The sequence below is a fragment of the Oncorhynchus nerka genome, linkage group LG28, assembly GCF_034236695.1.
Source record: "Oncorhynchus nerka isolate Pitt River linkage group LG28, Oner_Uvic_2.0, whole genome shotgun sequence".
Lineage (NCBI taxonomy): Eukaryota > Metazoa > Chordata > Actinopteri > Salmoniformes > Salmonidae > Oncorhynchus > Oncorhynchus nerka.
The window spans coordinates 3,445,156-3,464,576 of record NC_088423.1 but is presented as its reverse complement, the minus strand read 5'-3'; the positions used below and the strand labels follow the sequence as shown (position 1 = coordinate 3,464,576).

The following is a 19,421-nucleotide window of genomic DNA, read 5'->3' as shown; positions in this document are numbered from 1 at the left end:
CTTGTTTGTTTCACAAAAAAATATGTATCATTCTCAAAGTGGTAGGCATGTTGTGTCAAATTACACAAACCCCCCCAAAAATCCATTTTAATTCCAGGTTGTAAGGCAACAAAATAGGAAAAATGCCAATGGGGGTGAATACTTTCGCAAGGCACTGTATTTGTATAACATAACGCCCACACTGGAGAGAAATGTGAGCATTTATCCATAGGCCTAAATATTTTCAAATGTAATAAAAATAAAAACAGACAACCTTACTTACATAAATATTCAGACCCTTTCCTATGACACTCAAAATTGAGCTCAGGTGCATATTGTTTCCATTGATCATCCTTGAGATGTTTCTACAACTTGATTGGAGTCCACCTGTGGTAAATTCAATTGATTGGACATGATTTGGAAAGGCCCACACCTGCCTATATATGGTCCCACAGTTGACAGTGCATGTCAGAGCAAAAACCACGCCATGAGGTTGAAGGGATTGTCCGTAGAGCTCCGAGACAGGACTGTGTCGAGGCACAGATCTGGGGAAGGGTACCAAAAAATGTCTGCACCATTGAAGGTCCAAGAACACAGCGGCCTCCATCATTCTTAAATGGAAGACATTTGGAACCACCAAGACTCTTCCCAGAGCCGGCCGCATGGCTAAGCAATCGGGTAGAAGGGCCTTAGTCAGGGAGGTAACCAAGAACCAGATGGTCACTCTGACAGAGTTCCAGAGGTCCTCTGTGGAGATGGGAGAACCTTCCAGAAGGACAACCATCTCTGCAGCACTCCACCAATCAGGCCTTTATGGTTGAGTGGCCAGACAGAAGCCACTCCTCAGTAAGGCACATGACAGCCCTCTTGGAGTTTGCCAAAGGGAACCTAAAGACTCTCAGACCATGCGAAACAAGATTCTCTGGTCTGATGAAACCAAGGTTGAATGCTTTGGCCTGAATGACAAGCGTCACATCTGGATGCACAGCATCATGCTGTGGGGATGTTTTTCAGTGGCAAGGACTGGTATTTTTATTTCACCTTTATTTAACTAGGCAAGTCAGTTAAGAACAAATTCTTATTTACAATGACGGCCTACCCCGGCCAAACCAGGACGACGCTGGGACAATTGTGCGCTGCCCTATGGGACTCCCAATCATGGCCGGATGTGATACAGCCTGGAATCTAACCAGGGCCTGTAGTGACGCCGCTTGTACTGAGATGCAGTGCCTTAGACCACTGCGCCATTCGGGATCCTCAGTAGAATAGTCAGGGGGAAAAAAACTTTATTTGACAATATGTGGCATTGTGTGTAGATTGAGGGCAAAAAAAATGATTTAATCTAAGGCTGTAACGTAACAAAATGTGTAAAAAGTCAAGGGGTCTGAATAATTTCCGAATGCACTATACAAATACAACACTAGCAAATTAATGGTCATCTTCAAGACAAACAAAAAACATTTTGATATTTTATTTGCCCATTCTGGCTGTCACAAAGCACATTTCACCAAATGGTATTACAGTATTTGAATTTAATTTTTAATCTCTGGTTAAAGATCAAGCATTGACATCCGTTGGAGTACTGGATTACTAACAGCAACCCCTAGTCAGATGAGAACTGGTTATCCTTGCAAGGAATCGAACCCACAACCTAGGCACTGCCAACTCTTTGCAGGGTAAACAAACAAAGTGTGGGTGTGTGTGCACGTGCATCTCAAAGTTCCCTTACCTTTCCCAGGCTCCTCTCCACCTTACGGAAACACTTGTTGAGTGACAGGTTGTGTCTGACGCTGTTCTTCCAGCCAGTGGGGGCCGAGGAGAAGTATGGGAAGTGCTGTACGATCCAACCATAGATGTCCTTCACTGGCAGGCTCTTACTGGGGCTCTGCTCTATGGCCATGTAGATCAACAGAGAGAATGAGAAGGGAGGCTTGGACTTCAACGAGTCCCTCTGTGACAAGGAGGAAGAGGATGAAGAGGGGGGGTTCTGAGGGGCTCCGGTGTTGCCCTCAATGTCAAAGAGGGGGCTGGCACTGTGTTGGGCCCCGGCCTCGCCGGCCCCCCCTAGCGTAAAGTTCTGGAGCAGGTTCTCATGGAGCCAGTTGAGGTTGGTGAGCTCGTCATCCTCAGAGCCCCCGGAACCAACGGAACCCCGGTCCAGACTGGTGGCCAATGGGCTGGCTGCACCGCACTCTGCCTCTGGGAGAGTCCCCGCCCCCCCACACAAACCCCTAAGTCCCACCCTTTCCCCCTGCATCCCCGGCGTTTCCGCTTTCTTATCCGGCGACATCCCGATGATTGGACCCATTAAACCAGGGAGGTCTGGAGAAAGAAGAGAAGAAAGGTTTAGAGTTGGTTCCAAAATAACTGACAGAGGGGCTACACAGAGAAAGGGGTTGCATAGGCTAGAACAGTTGGATACTAGTAGCTAGATAAAAACAGGGCTGGTAGCATTGAACTTTCCTTCACACAGAGGCACAATCACAGCAGAGAGCAGCTTTCCCAACACGACTGGAAACATGAAATACATGGATGTGACAATTTGAAATTATGTGCTTTACCAAGCACTCAATGTGTTTTACTAAGGTTGCCCCGAGGGCAGGCAGGGCTACCCTCCCCTCCTTCTTCCCTCTGCCCCCTCTCCTTCACATGCAGGCTGACATGTAGACTCCCCTCCCCTCCTCTCTCCAGCCAAGAGCCTTTGATGAGGACCTCTGAAGAGTCTGAGACAACTCCAATCTCTCCAGCCTGCTCTCCTCTCCGCCCACCTCGTCTGACCAGATGCGCCTGCTTGTTAGATGCCAATGAGCATTAAACCATCCCGGTCACGATGAGAGAGAACTGACAGAGAAAGGATCCTTCCCTCTTACACTGCCTTAAGTAGACAGCTCTCAAATACAGAGCTGCCTGCCCTGCAATCATCTAGGAGTCAGGACTACCACTTATCTTGGCACAACCCAACGGATACCGCTTGACTGGAGATTAGAAATACAATATAAACATCATTTAGAATCAAGGTAGGAGACAGCAATAATACATTCTAAAGGGACTTCCAAGATTAGGACTAGAAAAGACCGACATTCTGTAGAAATGGGTTTTAAGTCCCGTTTTAAAAGTTCATAATGATGGAGTGGCTTTCAGATGGTCAGGGAGAGCATTCCATAGGTGAGGGTCAAGGGAGCAGAAGGCTCAGTCCCCCAGGGAGACGTGTCTTGGGGACTTGACGCAGTAGGGATTGGCTAGAGCAGTAATAGGAATTAGGTCCCTGATGTAGGTGGGACTCAATCCATTCAAGCCTTTAAACACTAGGAGGAATTTAAAGTAAATCCTATAGTTAACCGGTAGCCAGTGGAGTTCTGCAGGGGTGGGGGTGGTGTGGACTGACTTGCTGATTAGGACTCTGGCAGCATAATTCTGGAGAAGTTGCAGCCTCTTCAGTGATTTTGACTGGAAGGCCCACGAACAGGGCGTTGACGTAATCTTGCAGTTGTTCAGCTGGAGTAAGTTCTCTTTCATCCATGACCTGATGTCATCTAGGCAGCTGCCAAGTTTTGCTTGGGCTGAGAGATGGCATCCAGTTTGGTGTTGATATATCAAGGGTGATACTGGGTGGGAGAACGGTAGACGGGGTCCTTATTTTTTTTTCCTTTTGAAATGCATTTCTACACAGTTTGACACTACTTACTATGCCCCTCGAGGGGTATATGGGGGGGGTGTATGCCCCCCTCCATATTAAAATATTTATTTTGGGGGGGACGGGGAAAGATTTCTTTGGGGGAAAACAGCGAACTTCCTGCATATACAGTGGCAAGAAGAAATATGTGAACCCTTTGGAAATACTGGGATTTCTGCATAAATTGGTCATAAAATTTTAGGTCACAACAAGACAAACACAGTCTGCTTAAAACTAATAACACACAAACAATATGTTTTCATGTCTTTATTTAACACATTGTGTAAACATTCACAGTCCAGGGTGGAAAAAGTATGTGAACCCTTTGATTTAATAACTGGTTTGCCCTCCTTTTGGCAACAATAATAACCAAACGTTTTCTGTAGTTGCGTATCAGACCCTCACAACGGTCAGGAGTAATTTTGGACCAGTCCCCTTTACAAAACGGTTTCAGTTTAGCAATATTCTTGGCATGCCTGGTGTGAATTGCTCTCCTGAGGTCATGCCACAGCATCTCAAAACAGGTTGAGGTTAGGACTCTGACTGGGCCACTCCAGAAGGCATATTTTCTTCTGTTGAAGCCATCCTGTTGTTGATTTACTTCTGTGTTTTGGGTCGTTGTCCTGTTGCATCACCCAACTTCTGTTGAGCTTCAAATGGCGGACAGAGAGCCTTACATTCTCCTGCAAAATGTCTTGATTAACTTGGGAACTAATTTTTCCGTCGATGATAGCAAGCTGTCCAGGCTCTGAGGCAGCAAAGCAGCCCCAAACCATCCCATACTTTACAGTTGGAATGAGGTTTTGATGTTGGTGTGCTGTGCTGTGCTGTGCCTTTTTTTCTCCACACGATGTTGTGTTCCTTCCAAACAACTCAGCTTTAGTTTAATCTGTCCACAGAATATTTTGCCTATGAACACCATTCTTGTTTAGTGTTTTACGTGTCCTAGACTCGTCAGAGATGTTAGCATGTTCCAGAGATTTATGTAAGTCTTTAGCTGACACCTCATTGAGCATTCTGCACTGTGCTCTTGCAGTGATCTTTGCAGGACAGCCACTCGTTGGGAGAGTAGCAACAGTGCTGAACTTTCTCCATTTATAAAGACAATTTGTCCTACCGTGGACTGATGAACATCAAGGCTTTTAGGGAAACCTTCGTAACCCTTTCCAGCTTTATGCAAGTCAACAATTCTTCATTTGAGGTCTTCTGAGATCTTGTTTGTTCGAGACATGGTTCACACCAGGCAATGCTTCTTGTGCAAGGCAGCTCTAACCAACATCTCCAAACTCATTTCATTGATTAGACTCCAAGTTTGCTGACTCCTGACTCCAATTAGCTTTTGGAGAAGTCAGTAGCCTAGTGGGTTCACATACTTTTTCAACTTACCCTGTGAATGTTTATGTATTCAATAAAGACAAGAAAAACACATTAATTTGTGTTAATAGTATAAGAACACTGTTTGTTTATTGTTGTGACTTAGATGCAGAGCAGATCAAATTTGATCTGAAGTAATGAAGTAATTCCAAAGGGTTCACATACATTTTCTTGCCACTGTGTACACAAACAGAGAAAGTATTCAGACCCCTTCACTTTTTACACATTTTGTTACGTTACAGCCTTATTCTAAAATGTATGTATTAGTTATTTTCCCCTCAATCTACACACAATGCCCCATAATGACAAAACAAAAAAACGTTTAAATATCAAATTTACATAAGTACTCAGACCAAAGATGGGTCTGAGGAGCAATTTGGTGATGCAGCTAGCTGCATGTAAGCTGGCAGGGTTTTCTTGAGGGCTCGACGCGATTAGCCATTGCGGCTGGGACCACGGATTGTCCCGGGTTTGTGGTTGTCTCGATCCCTGCCGTTTGTCGTTTTCAATCTTCCCGGTTACCTGCCATGTCTGGAACTGCGAGGAGCTACCATGACAAAGACCAACGCCGTCGAGAGTACCGTTGAGGACAGTGGTGTTTCTATAACAGGTGAAGGATGTTTTAAAACAAACTAAAATAGTTTTACAAAGCAGTTGTTACAACAAGAAAATAGCATCAAGTGTTTTGTCCAAATTACTGGTGGATTCAACTAATAAAAGAATAGACAACCTGACCAGAGTGGTCCAGGACCTGAATAACAGTTTGCTGTTCTCTCAGGATCAGCTCGATGAGTTGAAACAGGAGAACCGCAAGATGACAGCAATCTGTAAGGCAGTGAAAGAGGACATCAATTGTGTGGAGGAATCCATGATAACAATGACAGATAAATCAACTTGATGGACAATCAAGGCGGAACATGGACGGAGTCTGAGGACAAAGTGAGGGAAATTATTTCTGAGAAATTGAAGATGGACCACAGGAAGATTGAGGTGGAGCGCACCCACAGGACTGGAAAACCCAGGTGACAGGCCAAGGCCCATAGTTGTCAAGTTCCAGAGGTTCAAGGACAAGGTAGCTGGTCTGGAAAGAGCCAAGAACTTGAGAGGAATGTATATCTTCCTCCATAAGGACTATCCTGAAGTTGTGTGACAGAAGAGGAAAGAACTTATACACAGCCATGAAAGTTGGCAGAGAGCGCGTGGGGACATTACTTACATCCGCTGTGACGGGCTCATCGTCCAACCTCCCAGAAACCTAAGGGATGAGCGAGCCAAGCCTATTGGTTAGCAGCTTCAACCCCGCAGCACACTCACCTATTGATTGTTTGCTCTGTTCAGTATTATGTCTTTCTGATGAGTTCCCAGGAAAGGGCTGAAACAGCCCATATTAATACGTAGTCTTAGAAATCAGGTTCATGAAATCCTTAACTTGCTAACTTGCAGATAACCTTCATATATTAGCCATTTCTGAGACTCCGATAATTCATTTGATGATACAGCAGTAGCAAAACAAGGCTCTCTCTTCTATAGAAGAGACAGAAATGCTTAAGGGGAGGTGTTGCTGTATAAATTCAGAGCCATGTTCCTGTAATGCTTAGAGAATATCTTATGTCAAGTGTTATTGAAGTGTTGTGGTTGCAGGTTCACCTGGCACATCTAAAGCCTTTTCTTTTGGGGTGTAGCTATAGGCTAACAGTCAGTATCTAAATGATGTGTGAAATGCTTGATATTATATGTGATGTAAACAGAGGTCTACTTTCTTGGGGACCTGAATATTGACTGGTTTTCATCAAGTTGTCCGCTCAAGAGGAAGCTTCTTACTGTAAACGGTGCCTGTAATCTGGTTCAAATGATTTAATCAATGTACCAGGGTGTTTACAAACACTACAGGAACAAGATCACCACATGCATTGATCACATTTTTACTAATACTGTAGAACTTTGTTCTAAAGCTGTATCCTTACCCATTGGATGCAGTGATCACAATATAGTGGCTATATCCAGGAAAGCCAGCCAACGCTGGGCCTAAAATAGTGTATAAGAAATCATACAAAAGATGTTGCTTTGATTCTTATGTGGATGATATTTGTTGGTCTGGTGTGATTAATGAGGAGCATCCAGACTCTGCACTTGATGCATTTATGAAATTGCTTCTTCCAATGATAGATTAAACATGCAATCTGACTGTTAAGGATCCATGGGGCAAAAGGAGTGGCTAATAAGTCTGGCTGCACATTTGACTGGTTGACTTACTGAAAATTGAGAAATGATGTGACTAAACTCAACAACAATAAACCATTATGAAGCTACGGTCAATGGTGGGGGAAAACCTTTAGTACCTTAATAAAAGTATGGGCAGAAAGACATTCAACTCCATCTTTCATCCAATCAGATGGCTTATTCATCACAAACCATTTGATGTTCATTATTTTAATGATGACTTCATTAGCAAAGTGGGCAAACTTAAGCAGAAAATCCCAACAATGAACAGTGAGCCATCGTATTCATGCACAAAAAAAAACAAATAATGAAAGAAAAGCATTGCAACTGTGAATTTTGTAAAGTTTGTGTGTGAGGGGTGGAAAAATTGTTATCGGTCAATGACAAACCTCCGGGCACTGACAACTTAGATGAAAAGCTAATTAGGATGGTAGCCGACTCTGTAGCCACTGCTATCTGTCATATGTTGAAATCTGAGCTTGGTGGAAAGTCTTCATCCTCAGGCCTGGAGGGAGGCCAAAGTAATTCTGCTACCCAAGTGTGGCAAAGCAACCTTTACTTGTCCTAACAGCAGACCTATCAGCTTTCTGCCAGCTCCTAGCAACCTTTACTTGTCCTAACAGCAGACCTATCAGCTTTCTGCCAGCTCCTAGCAACCTTTACTTGTCCTAACAGCAGACCTATCAGCTTTCTGCCAGCTCCTAGCAACCTTTACTTGTCCTAACAGCAGACCTATCAGCTTTCTGCCAGCTCCTAGCAACCTTTACTTGTCCTAACAGCAGACCTATCAGCTTTCTGCCAGCTCCTAGCAAACGGTTGTAAAAAAGTGCTTGAACAAATATGCTATTTTTCTGTAAACAAATTAACAACAGACCTTGGGCATGCTTATAGAGAAGAGCACTCAACATACACCGCACTGACACAAATGACTGACTGAAAGATATTGATAATAAGAATATTGTGGGAGCTGTACCGTTAGATTTCTGTGCAGCCTTTAATATTATTGACCATAACCTGTTGTTGAAATAAATGTGGGTGTTATGGCTTTTCAACCTCTGCCATGTTGTGGATTCAGAGCTATATATCTAATAGAACTCGGGCATTTCTTTTCTTCTCTAATGTCAAAATAAGTCAAGTGGGGTGTACCGTACCGCAGGGCAGTTCTAGGCTCTCTACTCGTTTCTATTTTTACCAATGAACTTCCACTGGCATTAAACAAACCATGTATGCTGATGATTCAACCATATACGCATCATCAACCACAGCTAATGAAGTCACTGAAACCCTTAAAAGATTTGCAGTCTGTTTTGGAATGGGTGTCCAGTTATAAACAGGTCCTGAAAATCTCAAACTGAAGAGCATTGTATTTGGTACAAATAATTCCCTAAGTTCTAGACCTCCCTCTAGAATCGGCTTCATGTTGCGAAATATGAAGCCGATTCTAGATTTAATTTTGGATTGGAGATGCTTAATGTGGGTCTGGAAGGGGAGTTTACAGTCTAACCAGACACCTAGGTATTTGTAGTATATTTTAAGTCAGAACCGTCCAGAGTAGTGATGCCAAACATACCCTCGTAAAACTGACCATCCTACCGATCCTCGACTTTGGCGATGGCATTTACAAAATACCCTCCAACACTCTACTCAGCAAATTGGATGCAGTCTATCACAGTGTCATCCATTTTGTCACCAAAGCCCCATATACTACCCACCACTGCGACCTATACGCTCTCGTTGGCTGGCCCTCGCTTCATACTCGTCACCAAACTCACTGGCTCCAGGTCATCTACAAGTCTAGGTAAAGCCCCGCCTTATCTCAGTTCACTGGTCACCATAGCAGCACCCACCCGCAGCATGCGCTCCAGCAGGTATATTTCACTGGTCCCCCAAAGCCAGTTCCCCCTTTGGCTGCCTTTCCTCACAGTTCTCTGCTGCCAATGACTGGAACAAACTGCAAAAATCGCTGGAGTCTTACATTTCCCTCACTAACTTCAAGCACCAGCTGTCAGAGCACCTGTACATAACCCATCTGTAAATAGCCCATCCACCTACCATCTTCTGCACTTCTATCACTCCAGTGTTTAATTGCTATATCATAATTACCTCGCCACTATGGCCTATTTTATTGCCTTATCTCCCTTCTCACCTCATTTGCTCACATTGTATATAGACTTATTTTTCTACTGTATTATTGACTGTGATTATATGTTTGTTTTACTCCATGTGTAACTGTGTGTTGTTGTATGTGTCGAACTGCTTTGCTTTATCTTGGCCAGGTCGCAGTTGCAAATGTGACCCAGCCTACCTGGTTAAATAAAAGGTGAAATACATTTTTTTTGTGTGTTTACAATGAATGAACCACAAAACAGCAAAACATTATTTTGTATCGTAACACAATACATTGACTCACACAGTAGCCTAAAGGAGAACACACAGGAAATAGTCTCACAGTACATGGAATTTACTTCCTCCTCTGGAATGTTTGTACACATTCAGTAGCTACTTCATAAGACTAGCGGAAAATATAGTACAATCAAGCAAGAGCACAGAACGCAGCCAGCAAGAGACCCCCCCTCTCCTCCTCCCTGCTCACAACAAACTTTAGTCTTTGTCCCATGTCACCATGACAACCCTGCTGCGGTCACTTCAATTAAGGGCACAAATCCTCCCAACGAGAGAAAGTGGGAAAATAAGTAATCCATCTACGCTGGGCTGTGTCTGTCAACTGTAGCCAACAACCAATCAGCATTCAGCTTGAGGAAACCCTACAGTGACCGGGTAGTGTCTGTGGGGAACCACCAAACTTCCCGGTATAGGCTGGGGTGGTGCTGGAGTGATGCTGAGGCTGGGGTGGGTTGTGACTAGACTAGTGCTGGGCTAGGGTGGTTTGGGTTATGTCTGGGCTGAGCCTGATGCTTGGGCTGGGGGTTGAGGGACACAGAGGGATAGAGGATGGCTGGGCCCATCCTTTCGCCGTCGTTGAAGAGGAATTGGGTCAAGCTCTGCTCTGGACAGAGAAAGAAGGAGAAAGGGGGGAGACGGGAGAGTGAGGGCATAGAGTGGGAGAGAGAGAGCAGGCTCTGGGGACCTGGTGATGAGATGGAGGGAGCAGAAAAGAGGGCAGGGATGTGATGTGCACCAGTATACCCCTCAGCCCTAGACATTCATCTCACATCTCAGAGAGAGAGGATCAGTCTAGGTCTGGAGTTGGGTATTCACTTTCAGGGTTTACAGGGGGGGTCAGCCACAGGCAACCTCCTGTAGAGATTTTTTTTCAAAGGAAGAGGAAAACATTTGTACATAGCCTAACAGCAAGTGTCCTTACAAACAGAGTGTAGTAGAAAGAAAAGGGTTGAGAGAGCGAGCAACAGAGAGCAAGCCAGAGAGCGAGCCAGCCAGCCAGCCAGAGAGCGAGCCAGCCAGCCAGCCAGCGAGAGAGCGAGCCAGCCAGCCAACCAGCCAGAGAGCAAGCCAACCAGCCAGAGAGCAAGCCAACCAGCCAGCCAACCAGCCAGCCAGCCAGAGAGCGAGCCAACCAGCCAGAGAGCGAGCCAACCAGCCAGCGAGCGAGCCAACCAGCCAGAGAACGAGCCATCCAGCAAGAGAGAGAGAGCGACAGAAAGCGCAAGAGAGAGAGAGAGCGCGACAGAGAGAGAGAGAGCGCGACAGAGAGAGAGCGCGACAGAGAGAGAGCGAGACAGAGAGAGAGAGAGATCGCGACAGAGAGAGAGATCGCGACAGAGAGAGAGAGAGATCGCGAGAGAGAGAGCGCGACCGCGACAGAGAGAGAGAGAGCGCGACAGAGAGAGAGAGAGAGAGAGCGCGACAGAGAGAGCGCGACAGAGAGAGAGAGAGAGAGAGCGCGACAGAGAGAGAGAGAGAGAGAGCGCGACAGAGAGAGAGAGAGCGCGACAGAGAGAGAGAGAGCGCGACAGAGAGAGAGAGAGCGCGAGCCACAGAGAGAGCGCGAGCCACAGAGAGAGCGCGAGCCACAGAGAGAGCGCGAGCCACAGAGAGAGCGCGAGCGCCAGAGAGAGACCGAGCGCCAGAGAGAGACCGAGCCACAGAGAGAGACCGAGCCACAGAGAGAGACCGAGCTCCAGAGAGACCGAGCTCCAGAGAGACACCGAGCTCCAGAGAGACACCGAGCTCCAGAGAGACCGAGCCAGAGAGAGACCGAGCCAGAGAGAGACCGAGCCCCGGAGAGAGACCGAGCCCCGGAGAGAGACCGAGCCCCGGAGAGAGACCGAGCCCCGGAGAGAGACCGAGCCCCGGAGAGAGACCGAGCCCCGGAGAGAGACCGAGCCCCGGAGAGAGACCGAGCTCCAGAGAGAGACCGAGCTCCAGAGAGAGACCGAGCCCCAGAGAGAGACCGAGCTCCAGAGAGAGACCGAGCTCCAGAGAGATGGAGCTCCAGAGAGAGATGGAAGTGTTTCCTCTATATTATATATATTCATTGCCACCACTCCAGGAAAAAAAAAATCCATCATATGTATTTATTATTTTGGGGATGGTCAAATATTCAGTGTAAACTTAAAGGACAAAAATCTGAAAAGTATATAGCTCTATCTTTAAATAAGTTATTTGAAAACTGACAATCAACAAAAATACACTGAACTTGAATCTAACCGCATGATGTAAAGTGTTGATCCCATGTTTCACTTCTAATGCAGTTCTTCTAGCTGGCTGATGAGGCATATCTGCTGCTGCTACTCAACAATTAGAACCACTGTGTTATGATGTGGAGGTCTGGGACAACAAACAGGCCGGGTGGTGATTAACCTCAATTAGTAGCACAAAGACCCTCCTCCCCCTCTCGGCTCCACCACCACCGGTCCAGGGCCCACGCCCCCAACATCCTTCAGGTAAAACACCACCAGCCACATTTAAATATCAACAGTCTGTTTTTTAATGTGCATGGTGTTCTAGTGGGTATGTACATATACTGAACAAAAATATAAAATGCAACAGGCAACCATTTCAAAGATTTCACAGAGTTACAGTTCAATTGAAATAAATCCATTAGGCCCTAATCTATGGAATTCACATGAGGTTGTGGCGGTGGATGAATGGCACGACAATGGGCCTCCGCATCTCATCACAGTATCTCTGTGCATTCAAATTTCCATCAATAAAATGTAATTGTGCTCGTTGTCCTTAGCTTATGCCTGCCCATACCATAACCCAACCGCCAACATGGGGCATTGTTCACAACATGAACATCAGCAAGCCGCTGTTATATTTTTGGTCTATTTATTTGTGTATAGTGCATTCAGAAAGTATTAGACCTCTTGACTTTCACATTACAACCTAGTTATAAAATTGACTAAACACATATTTTTCTGATCAATCTTCACACAATACCTCAAAATGACAAAGTGAAAACAGGTTTTTAGAAATACCTTATTTACATTAAGTATTCAGACCCTTTCCTATGAGACAAGAAATTGAGTTCAGATGCATCCTGTTTCTATTAATCATCCTTGAGATGTTTTTCAACTTGATGAGCCCACCTGTGGTAAACTCAATTGATTGGACATGATTTGGAAAGGCACACACCTGTCTATATATGGTTCCATAGTTGACAGTGCATGTCAGTGCAAAAACCAAGCCATGAGGTGGAAGGAATTGTCCGTAGAGCTCAGCGACAGGATTGTGTAGAGGCACAGATCTGAGGAAGGGTACCAAAACATTTCTGCAGCATTGAAGGTCACCAAGAACACAGTAGCCTCCATCATTCTTAAATGGACAAAGTTTGGAACTCCAAGACTCTTCCTAGAGCTGGCCAGCCAGCCAAACTGAGCAATCAGGGGCCTTGGTCAGGGAGGTGCCCAAGAACCAGATGGTCACTCCGACCGAGCCCCTCTGTGGAGATGGGAGAATCTTCCAGAAGGACAACCATCTCTGCCGCCACTCAGTAAAAAAGGCACAGGACAGCCCACTTGGAGTTAGCCAACATAAAAATCAGATTCTCTGGTCTGATGAAACCAAGATTGAACTCTTTGGCCTGAATTCCAAATGTCACATCTGGGAGCGGCAGGGACTGGGAGACCAGTCAGGATCGAGGGAAAGATGAACGAAGCAAAGCACAGAGAGATTCTTGATGAAAGCCTGCTCAGAGTGCTCAAGACCTCAAACTGAGGCAAAGGTTCACCTTTCAACAGGACAACAACCCAAAGCACACAGTCAAGACAATGCAGGAGTGGCTTTGGGACAAGTCTCTGAATGTCCTTGAGTGGCCTAGCCAGAGCCCAGACTTGAACCCGATCGAACATCTCTGGAGAGACCTGAAAATAGCTGTGCAGCGACGGTCCCCAGTCAACCTGACAGAGCTTGAGAAGATCTACAGAGAATGGAAGAAACTCCAAATACAGGTGTGCCATGCTTGTTGCATCAAATCCAAGACTTGAGTCTGTAGTTGCTGCCAAATGTGCTTCAAAGTAACGAGTAAAATGTTTGAAGACTTATGTAAATGTGATTCAGATTTCTATTTACCTGTTTTTGCTTTATCATTATGGGGTAGTGTGTGTAGATTGATGGGGGGGTCAAATGAATTTGATCCATTTTAGAATAAGGCTTTAACCTAAATTGTGGAAAAGGTGAAGGGGTCAGAATACTTTCTGAATGCAGTGTGTGTGTTATTTATGCTAGATAAAACAGACCAAAACACCCGCTGAAGGGAACCCATCCCAAGATCACAAAGGAAGTGCTCTTAGCTGATTATCACATTCCCGCTGCGTAGTGAATTATCATCGCTGTTATGAGTATCATCATTATCCTTGCTCTTATCAAAAGGCATCAAAGCGGGATGCGGCAAGGCGAGCGAGGGGTCCGCTAGCTGGTTAATGGGCCACGTGTGAGTGAGTGAGAGCTAATGAGAGATATTCGCTTGTTGACTTCAGTGCTAAGCAAATTGCTACCGAAGCTGGCCCGGATGGTAGCCTATCGGTTCACCTGCAAGTTAAAACTACCACCCTCTCCATCGGGCCAGCCCCTCCATTATAAATGTGGTAACAGACAGACAAAAGACAGGTGCAGAGGCATATTAGGCTAATTTCCCTTGGAAACTTTATCCTAGCAATGCACTGATTTAAAAGACAAAAGAACATACAGCGGCATTAGGTTTGTGGTGACTTAATGACTCTTTAGATACAGTGCCTTGCGAAAGTATTCGGCCCCCTTGAACTTTGCGACCTTTTGCCACATTTCAGGCTTCAAACATAAAGATATAAAACTGTATTTTTTTGTGAAGAATCAACAACAAGTGGGACACAATCATGAAGTGGAACGACATTTATTGGATATTTCAAACTTTTTTTAACAAATCAAAAACTGAAAAATTGGGCGTGCAAAATTATTCAGCCCCCTTAAGTTAATACTTTGTAGCGCCACCTTTTGCTGTGATTACAGCTGTAAGTCGCTTGGGGTATGTCTCTATCAGTTTTGCACATCGAGAGACAAATGTTTTCCCATTCCTCCTTGCAAAACAGCTCGAGCTCAGTGAGGTTGGATGGAGAGCATTTGTGAACAGGAGTTTTCAGTTCTTTCCACAGATTCTCGATTGGATTCAGGTCTGGACCTTGACTTGGCCTTTCTAACACCTGGATATGTTTATTTTAGAACCATTCATTGTAGATTTTGCTTTATGTTTTGGATCATTGTCTTGTTGGAAGACAAATCTCCGTCCCAGTCTCAGGTCTTTTGCAGACTCCATCAGGTTTTCTTCCAGAATGGTCCTGTATTTGCCTCCATCCATCTTCCCATCAATTTTAACCATCTTCCCTGTCCCTGCTGAAGAAAAGCAGGCCCAAACCATGATGCTGCCACCACCATGTTTGACAGTGGGGATGGTGTGTTCAAGGTGATGAGCTGTGTTGCTTTTACGCCAAACATAACATTTTGCATTGTTGCCAAAAAGTTCAATTTTGGTTTCATCTGACCAGAGCACCTTCTTCCACATGTTTGGTGTGTCTCCCAGGTGGCTTGTGGCAAACTTTAAACAACACTTTTTATGGATATCTTTAAGAAATGGCTTTCTTCCATAAAGGCCAGATTTGTGCAATATACGACTGATTGTTGTCCTATGGACAGAGTCTCCCACCTCAGCTGTAGATCTCTGCAGTTCATCCAGAGTGATCATGGGCCTCTTGGCTGCATCTCTGATCAGTCTTCTCCTTGTATGAGCTGAAAGTTTAGAGGGACGGCCAGGTCTTGGTAGATTTGCAGTGGTCTGATACTCCTTCCATTTCAATATTATCGCTTGCACAGTGCTCCTTGGGATGTTTAAAGCTTGGGAAATCTTTTTGTATCCAAATCCGGCTTTAAACTTCTTCACAACAGTATCTCGGACCTGCCTGGTGTGTTCCTTGTTCTTCATGATGCTCTCTGCGCTTTTAACGGACCTCTGAGACTATCACAGTGCAGGTGCATTTATACGGAGACTTGATTACACACAGTTGGATTGTATTTATCATCATTAGTCATTTAGGTCAACATTGGATCATTCAGAGATCCTCACTGAACTTCTGGAGAGAGTTTGCTGCACTGAAAGTAAAGGGGCTGAATAATTTTGCACGCCCAATTTTTCAGTTTTTGATTTGTTAAAAAAGTTTGAAATATCCAATAAATGTCGTTCCACTTCATGATTGTGTCCCACTTGTTGATTCTTCACAAAAAAATACAGTTTTATATCTTTATGTTTGAAGCCTGAAATGTGGCAAAAGGTCGCAAAGTTCAAGGGGGCCGAATACTTTCGCAAGGCACTGTATGTACAGAAAAATGTGATGGCCTTAGTGGGTACAGTCGAAGCAGTGGTTTTCTTAGCTTTGGTGCCTTTAAACACCACCCAGGTTATGGAGTGATTTCCTCAGTGACAACAGAAGAGGAGACTGGCTTCTGCTCCATCTCCCGATCTGCAGTGGTTGCCGTGGCAGCAGGGCCTAGCTGTAAAGGGAAGTGATTGTGCTGTACTCTATGGCGGAGCGAGGCATGAGGAGAAAGGCTAATGTGGAGAAATCAATACACGCTCCGCTCAAAGTGCTGAGGCCAGCATTCTCCTCAAACCTCCCTCACAAAGACGACGATACACTGACAGAGAAAGAGACATCAGCCCAGCTGTCAGAAAAAAAAACATTATTTGAGAATGCAGTAAAAGCATGAGATCCTCCCTTAAAACTATTTAAATGACCCCCACACTACAATTCAAATGCATTGAAATCTAAACATGCCATTTTGAGTTGATAGAAGTGGATAAAGGCACAGAGACACACTGTATCAAAGCGATTGACTCAAACCTCTAACACCTCTGTAATAGATACTGTGTGTCACAATACTGAAGCACACATTATGACAAAGGGTTGGTTAGATTTCAGCTGATACTTGTTAGAGTGGGGGTTACTTTACAACCTGGTCTGTCATTCAAACAAGTAGTAAGAGAGAGTAGTGTGTGTCTTACTCTGTTGGTCAAACTGGTTTGTGTGTCTAGTCTGTCGGAGTGCAGTAGACCGGCAGGTCCACTGATGAGAGGTCAGAGATGCTACAGTATTCCTCATTTAGGTTGAATATTTTCTGACACTGAGAAATGGATGGGGTCGAATGTGTGCTAGAGGTAAAAGCAAACAGAGTTGAGTTGAAACAAAGATGTTAGATTCAGCCTCGCTTTCTCCTCATACAAAGGAGCGGTTGTTTTTGCTCTGGCGACATTTCACAAGCCCAACAGTATTCTAAACAGAGAACTGAGCAAGGGGGAAACGCCTCAGGCCTGGTGAGGAAGTTCATTTACAAAGACAGACCAACTCACACAGAGCAACTCACAGAGAAACACCTCTATGGGACTGTGGACTTGACCAGTGACAGGAGTGGAGGTTAGGTGGAGTTCCCTACTTCAGGGAGAGTAAGCCTTTCAAAAGCTCTATGTGTGTGCGTCTACAGAATGTACCCATTACCACAGCATGCACTGTCAGACAAACAGTCCCCACATGGCAAGCATATGGGGAAATACAAACACAGTTGAGGATGAGAACAAAATGACAGAACAAGGATGAGCACCAGAGAGAATGCCAAGAGTGTGCAAAGCGGTCATCAAGGCAAAGGGTGGCAACTTTAAAGAATCTAAATATATTTCGATTTAACACTTTTTTGGTTACTACGTGATGCCATGTGTTATGTCATTAATATTACACAATGTAGAATATAAGTAAAAAATAAAGAAAAACCATGGAATGAGTAGGACTGGTACTGAGATATATATATATACACACACACACACACACACACACACACACTGCTCAAAAAAATAAAGGGAACACTTAAACAACACAATGTGACATCAAGTCAATCACACTTCTGTGAAATCAAACTGTCCACTTAGGAAGCAACACTGACAAAAAATTTCACATGCTGTTGTGCAAATGGAATAGACAACAGGTGGAAATTATAGGCAATTAGCAAGACACCCCCAATAAAGGAGTGGTTCTGAAGGTGGGACCACTATGCTTCCTGGCTGATGTTTTGGTCACTTTTGAATGCTGGCGGTGCTTTCACTCTAGTGGTAGCATGAGACGGAGTTTACAACCCACACAAGTGGCTCAGGTAGTGCAGCTCATCCAGGATGGCACATCAATGCGAGCTGTGGCAAGAAGGTTTGCTGTGTCTGTCAGCGTAGTGTCCAGAGCATGGAGGCGCTACCAGGAGACAGGCCAGTACATCAGGAGACGTGGAGGAGGCCGTAGGAGGGCAACAACCCAGCAGCAGGACCGCTACCTCCGCCTCCAGCAGGCCACAAATGTGCATGTGTCTGCTCAAACGGTCAGAAACAGACTCCATGAGGGTGGTATGAGGGCCCGACGTCCACAGGTGGGGGTTGTGCTTACAGCCCAACACCGTGCAGGACGTTTTTCATTTGCCAGAGAACACCAAGATTGGCAAATTCGCCACTGGCACCCTGTGCTCTCCACAGATTCAAGCAGGTTCACACTGAGCACGTGACAGACGTGACAGTCTGGAGACGCTGTGGAGAACATTCTGCTGCCTGCAACATCCTCCAGCATGACCGGTTTGACGGTGGGTCAGTCATGGTGCCGGGTGGCATTTCTTTGGGGGGCCGCACAGCCCTCCATGTGCTCACCAGAGGTAGCCTGACTGCCATTAGGTACAGAGATGAGATCCCCAGATCCCTTGTGAGACCATATGCTGGTGCGGTTGGCCCTGGGTTCCTCCTAATGCAAGACAATGCTAGACCTCATGTGGCTGGAGTGTGTCAGCAGTTCCTGCAAGAGGAAGGCATTGATGCTATGGACTGGCCCGCCCGTTTCCCAGACCGGAATCCAATTGAGCACATCTGGGACATCAAAATCAAATCAAATCAAATTTATTTATATAGCCCTTCGTACATCAGCTGATATCTCAAAGTGCTGTACAGAAACCCAGCCTAAAACCCCAAACAGCAAACAATGCAGGTGTAAAAGCACGGTGGCTAGGAAAAACTCCCTAGAAAGGCCAAAACCTAGGAAGAAACCTAGAGAGGAACCAGGCTATGTGGGGTGGCCAGTCCTCTTCTGGCTGTGCCGGGTAGAGATTATAACAGAACATGACCAAGATGTTCAAATGTTCATAAATGACCAGCATGGTCGAATAATAATAAGGCAGAACAGTTGAAACTGGAGCAGCAGCACAGTCAGGTGGACTGGGGACAGCAAGGAGTCATCATGTCAGGTAGTCCTGGGGCACGGTCCTAGGGCTCAGGTCCTCCGAGAGAGAGAAAGAAAGAGAGAATTAGAGAGAGCATATGTGGGGTGGCCAGTCCTCTTCTGGCTGTGCCGGGTGGAGATTATAACAGAACGTGGCCAAGATGTTCAAATGTTCATAAATGACCAGCATGGTTGAATAATAGTAAGGCAGAACAGTTAAAACTGGAGCAGCAGCATGGCCAGGTGGACTGGGGACAGCAAGGAGTCATCATGTCAGGTAGTCCTGGGACATGGTCCTAGGACCCAGGCCAGTTGAAACTGGAGCAGCAGCATGGCCAGGTGGACTGGGGACAGCAAGGAGTCATCATGTCAGGTAGTCCTGGGGCATGGTCCTACATCATGTCTCGCTCCATCCACCAATGCCACGTTGCACCACAGACTGTCCAGGAGTTGGCGGATGCTTTAGTCCAGGTCTGGGAGGAGATCCC

At 45.5% G+C, this 19,421-nt stretch overlaps 1 protein-coding gene across 1 annotated transcript in view; it reads right to left on the bottom strand.

Annotated features, from left to right (window-relative positions):
- The window catches only part of LOC115112838 (forkhead box protein N2-like), a 46,313-nt gene that overhangs the window by 13,043 nt on the left and 13,849 nt on the right, over nt 1–19,421 (bottom strand). The window contains exon 2 of the mRNA XM_029639835.2: nt 1,709–2,301. Coding sequence (XP_029495695.1) covers nt 1,709–2,287 — 579 coding nt within the window. The 5' untranslated portion in view covers nt 2,288–2,301. The remainder of the gene's footprint in view (nt 1–1,708; nt 2,302–19,421) is intronic.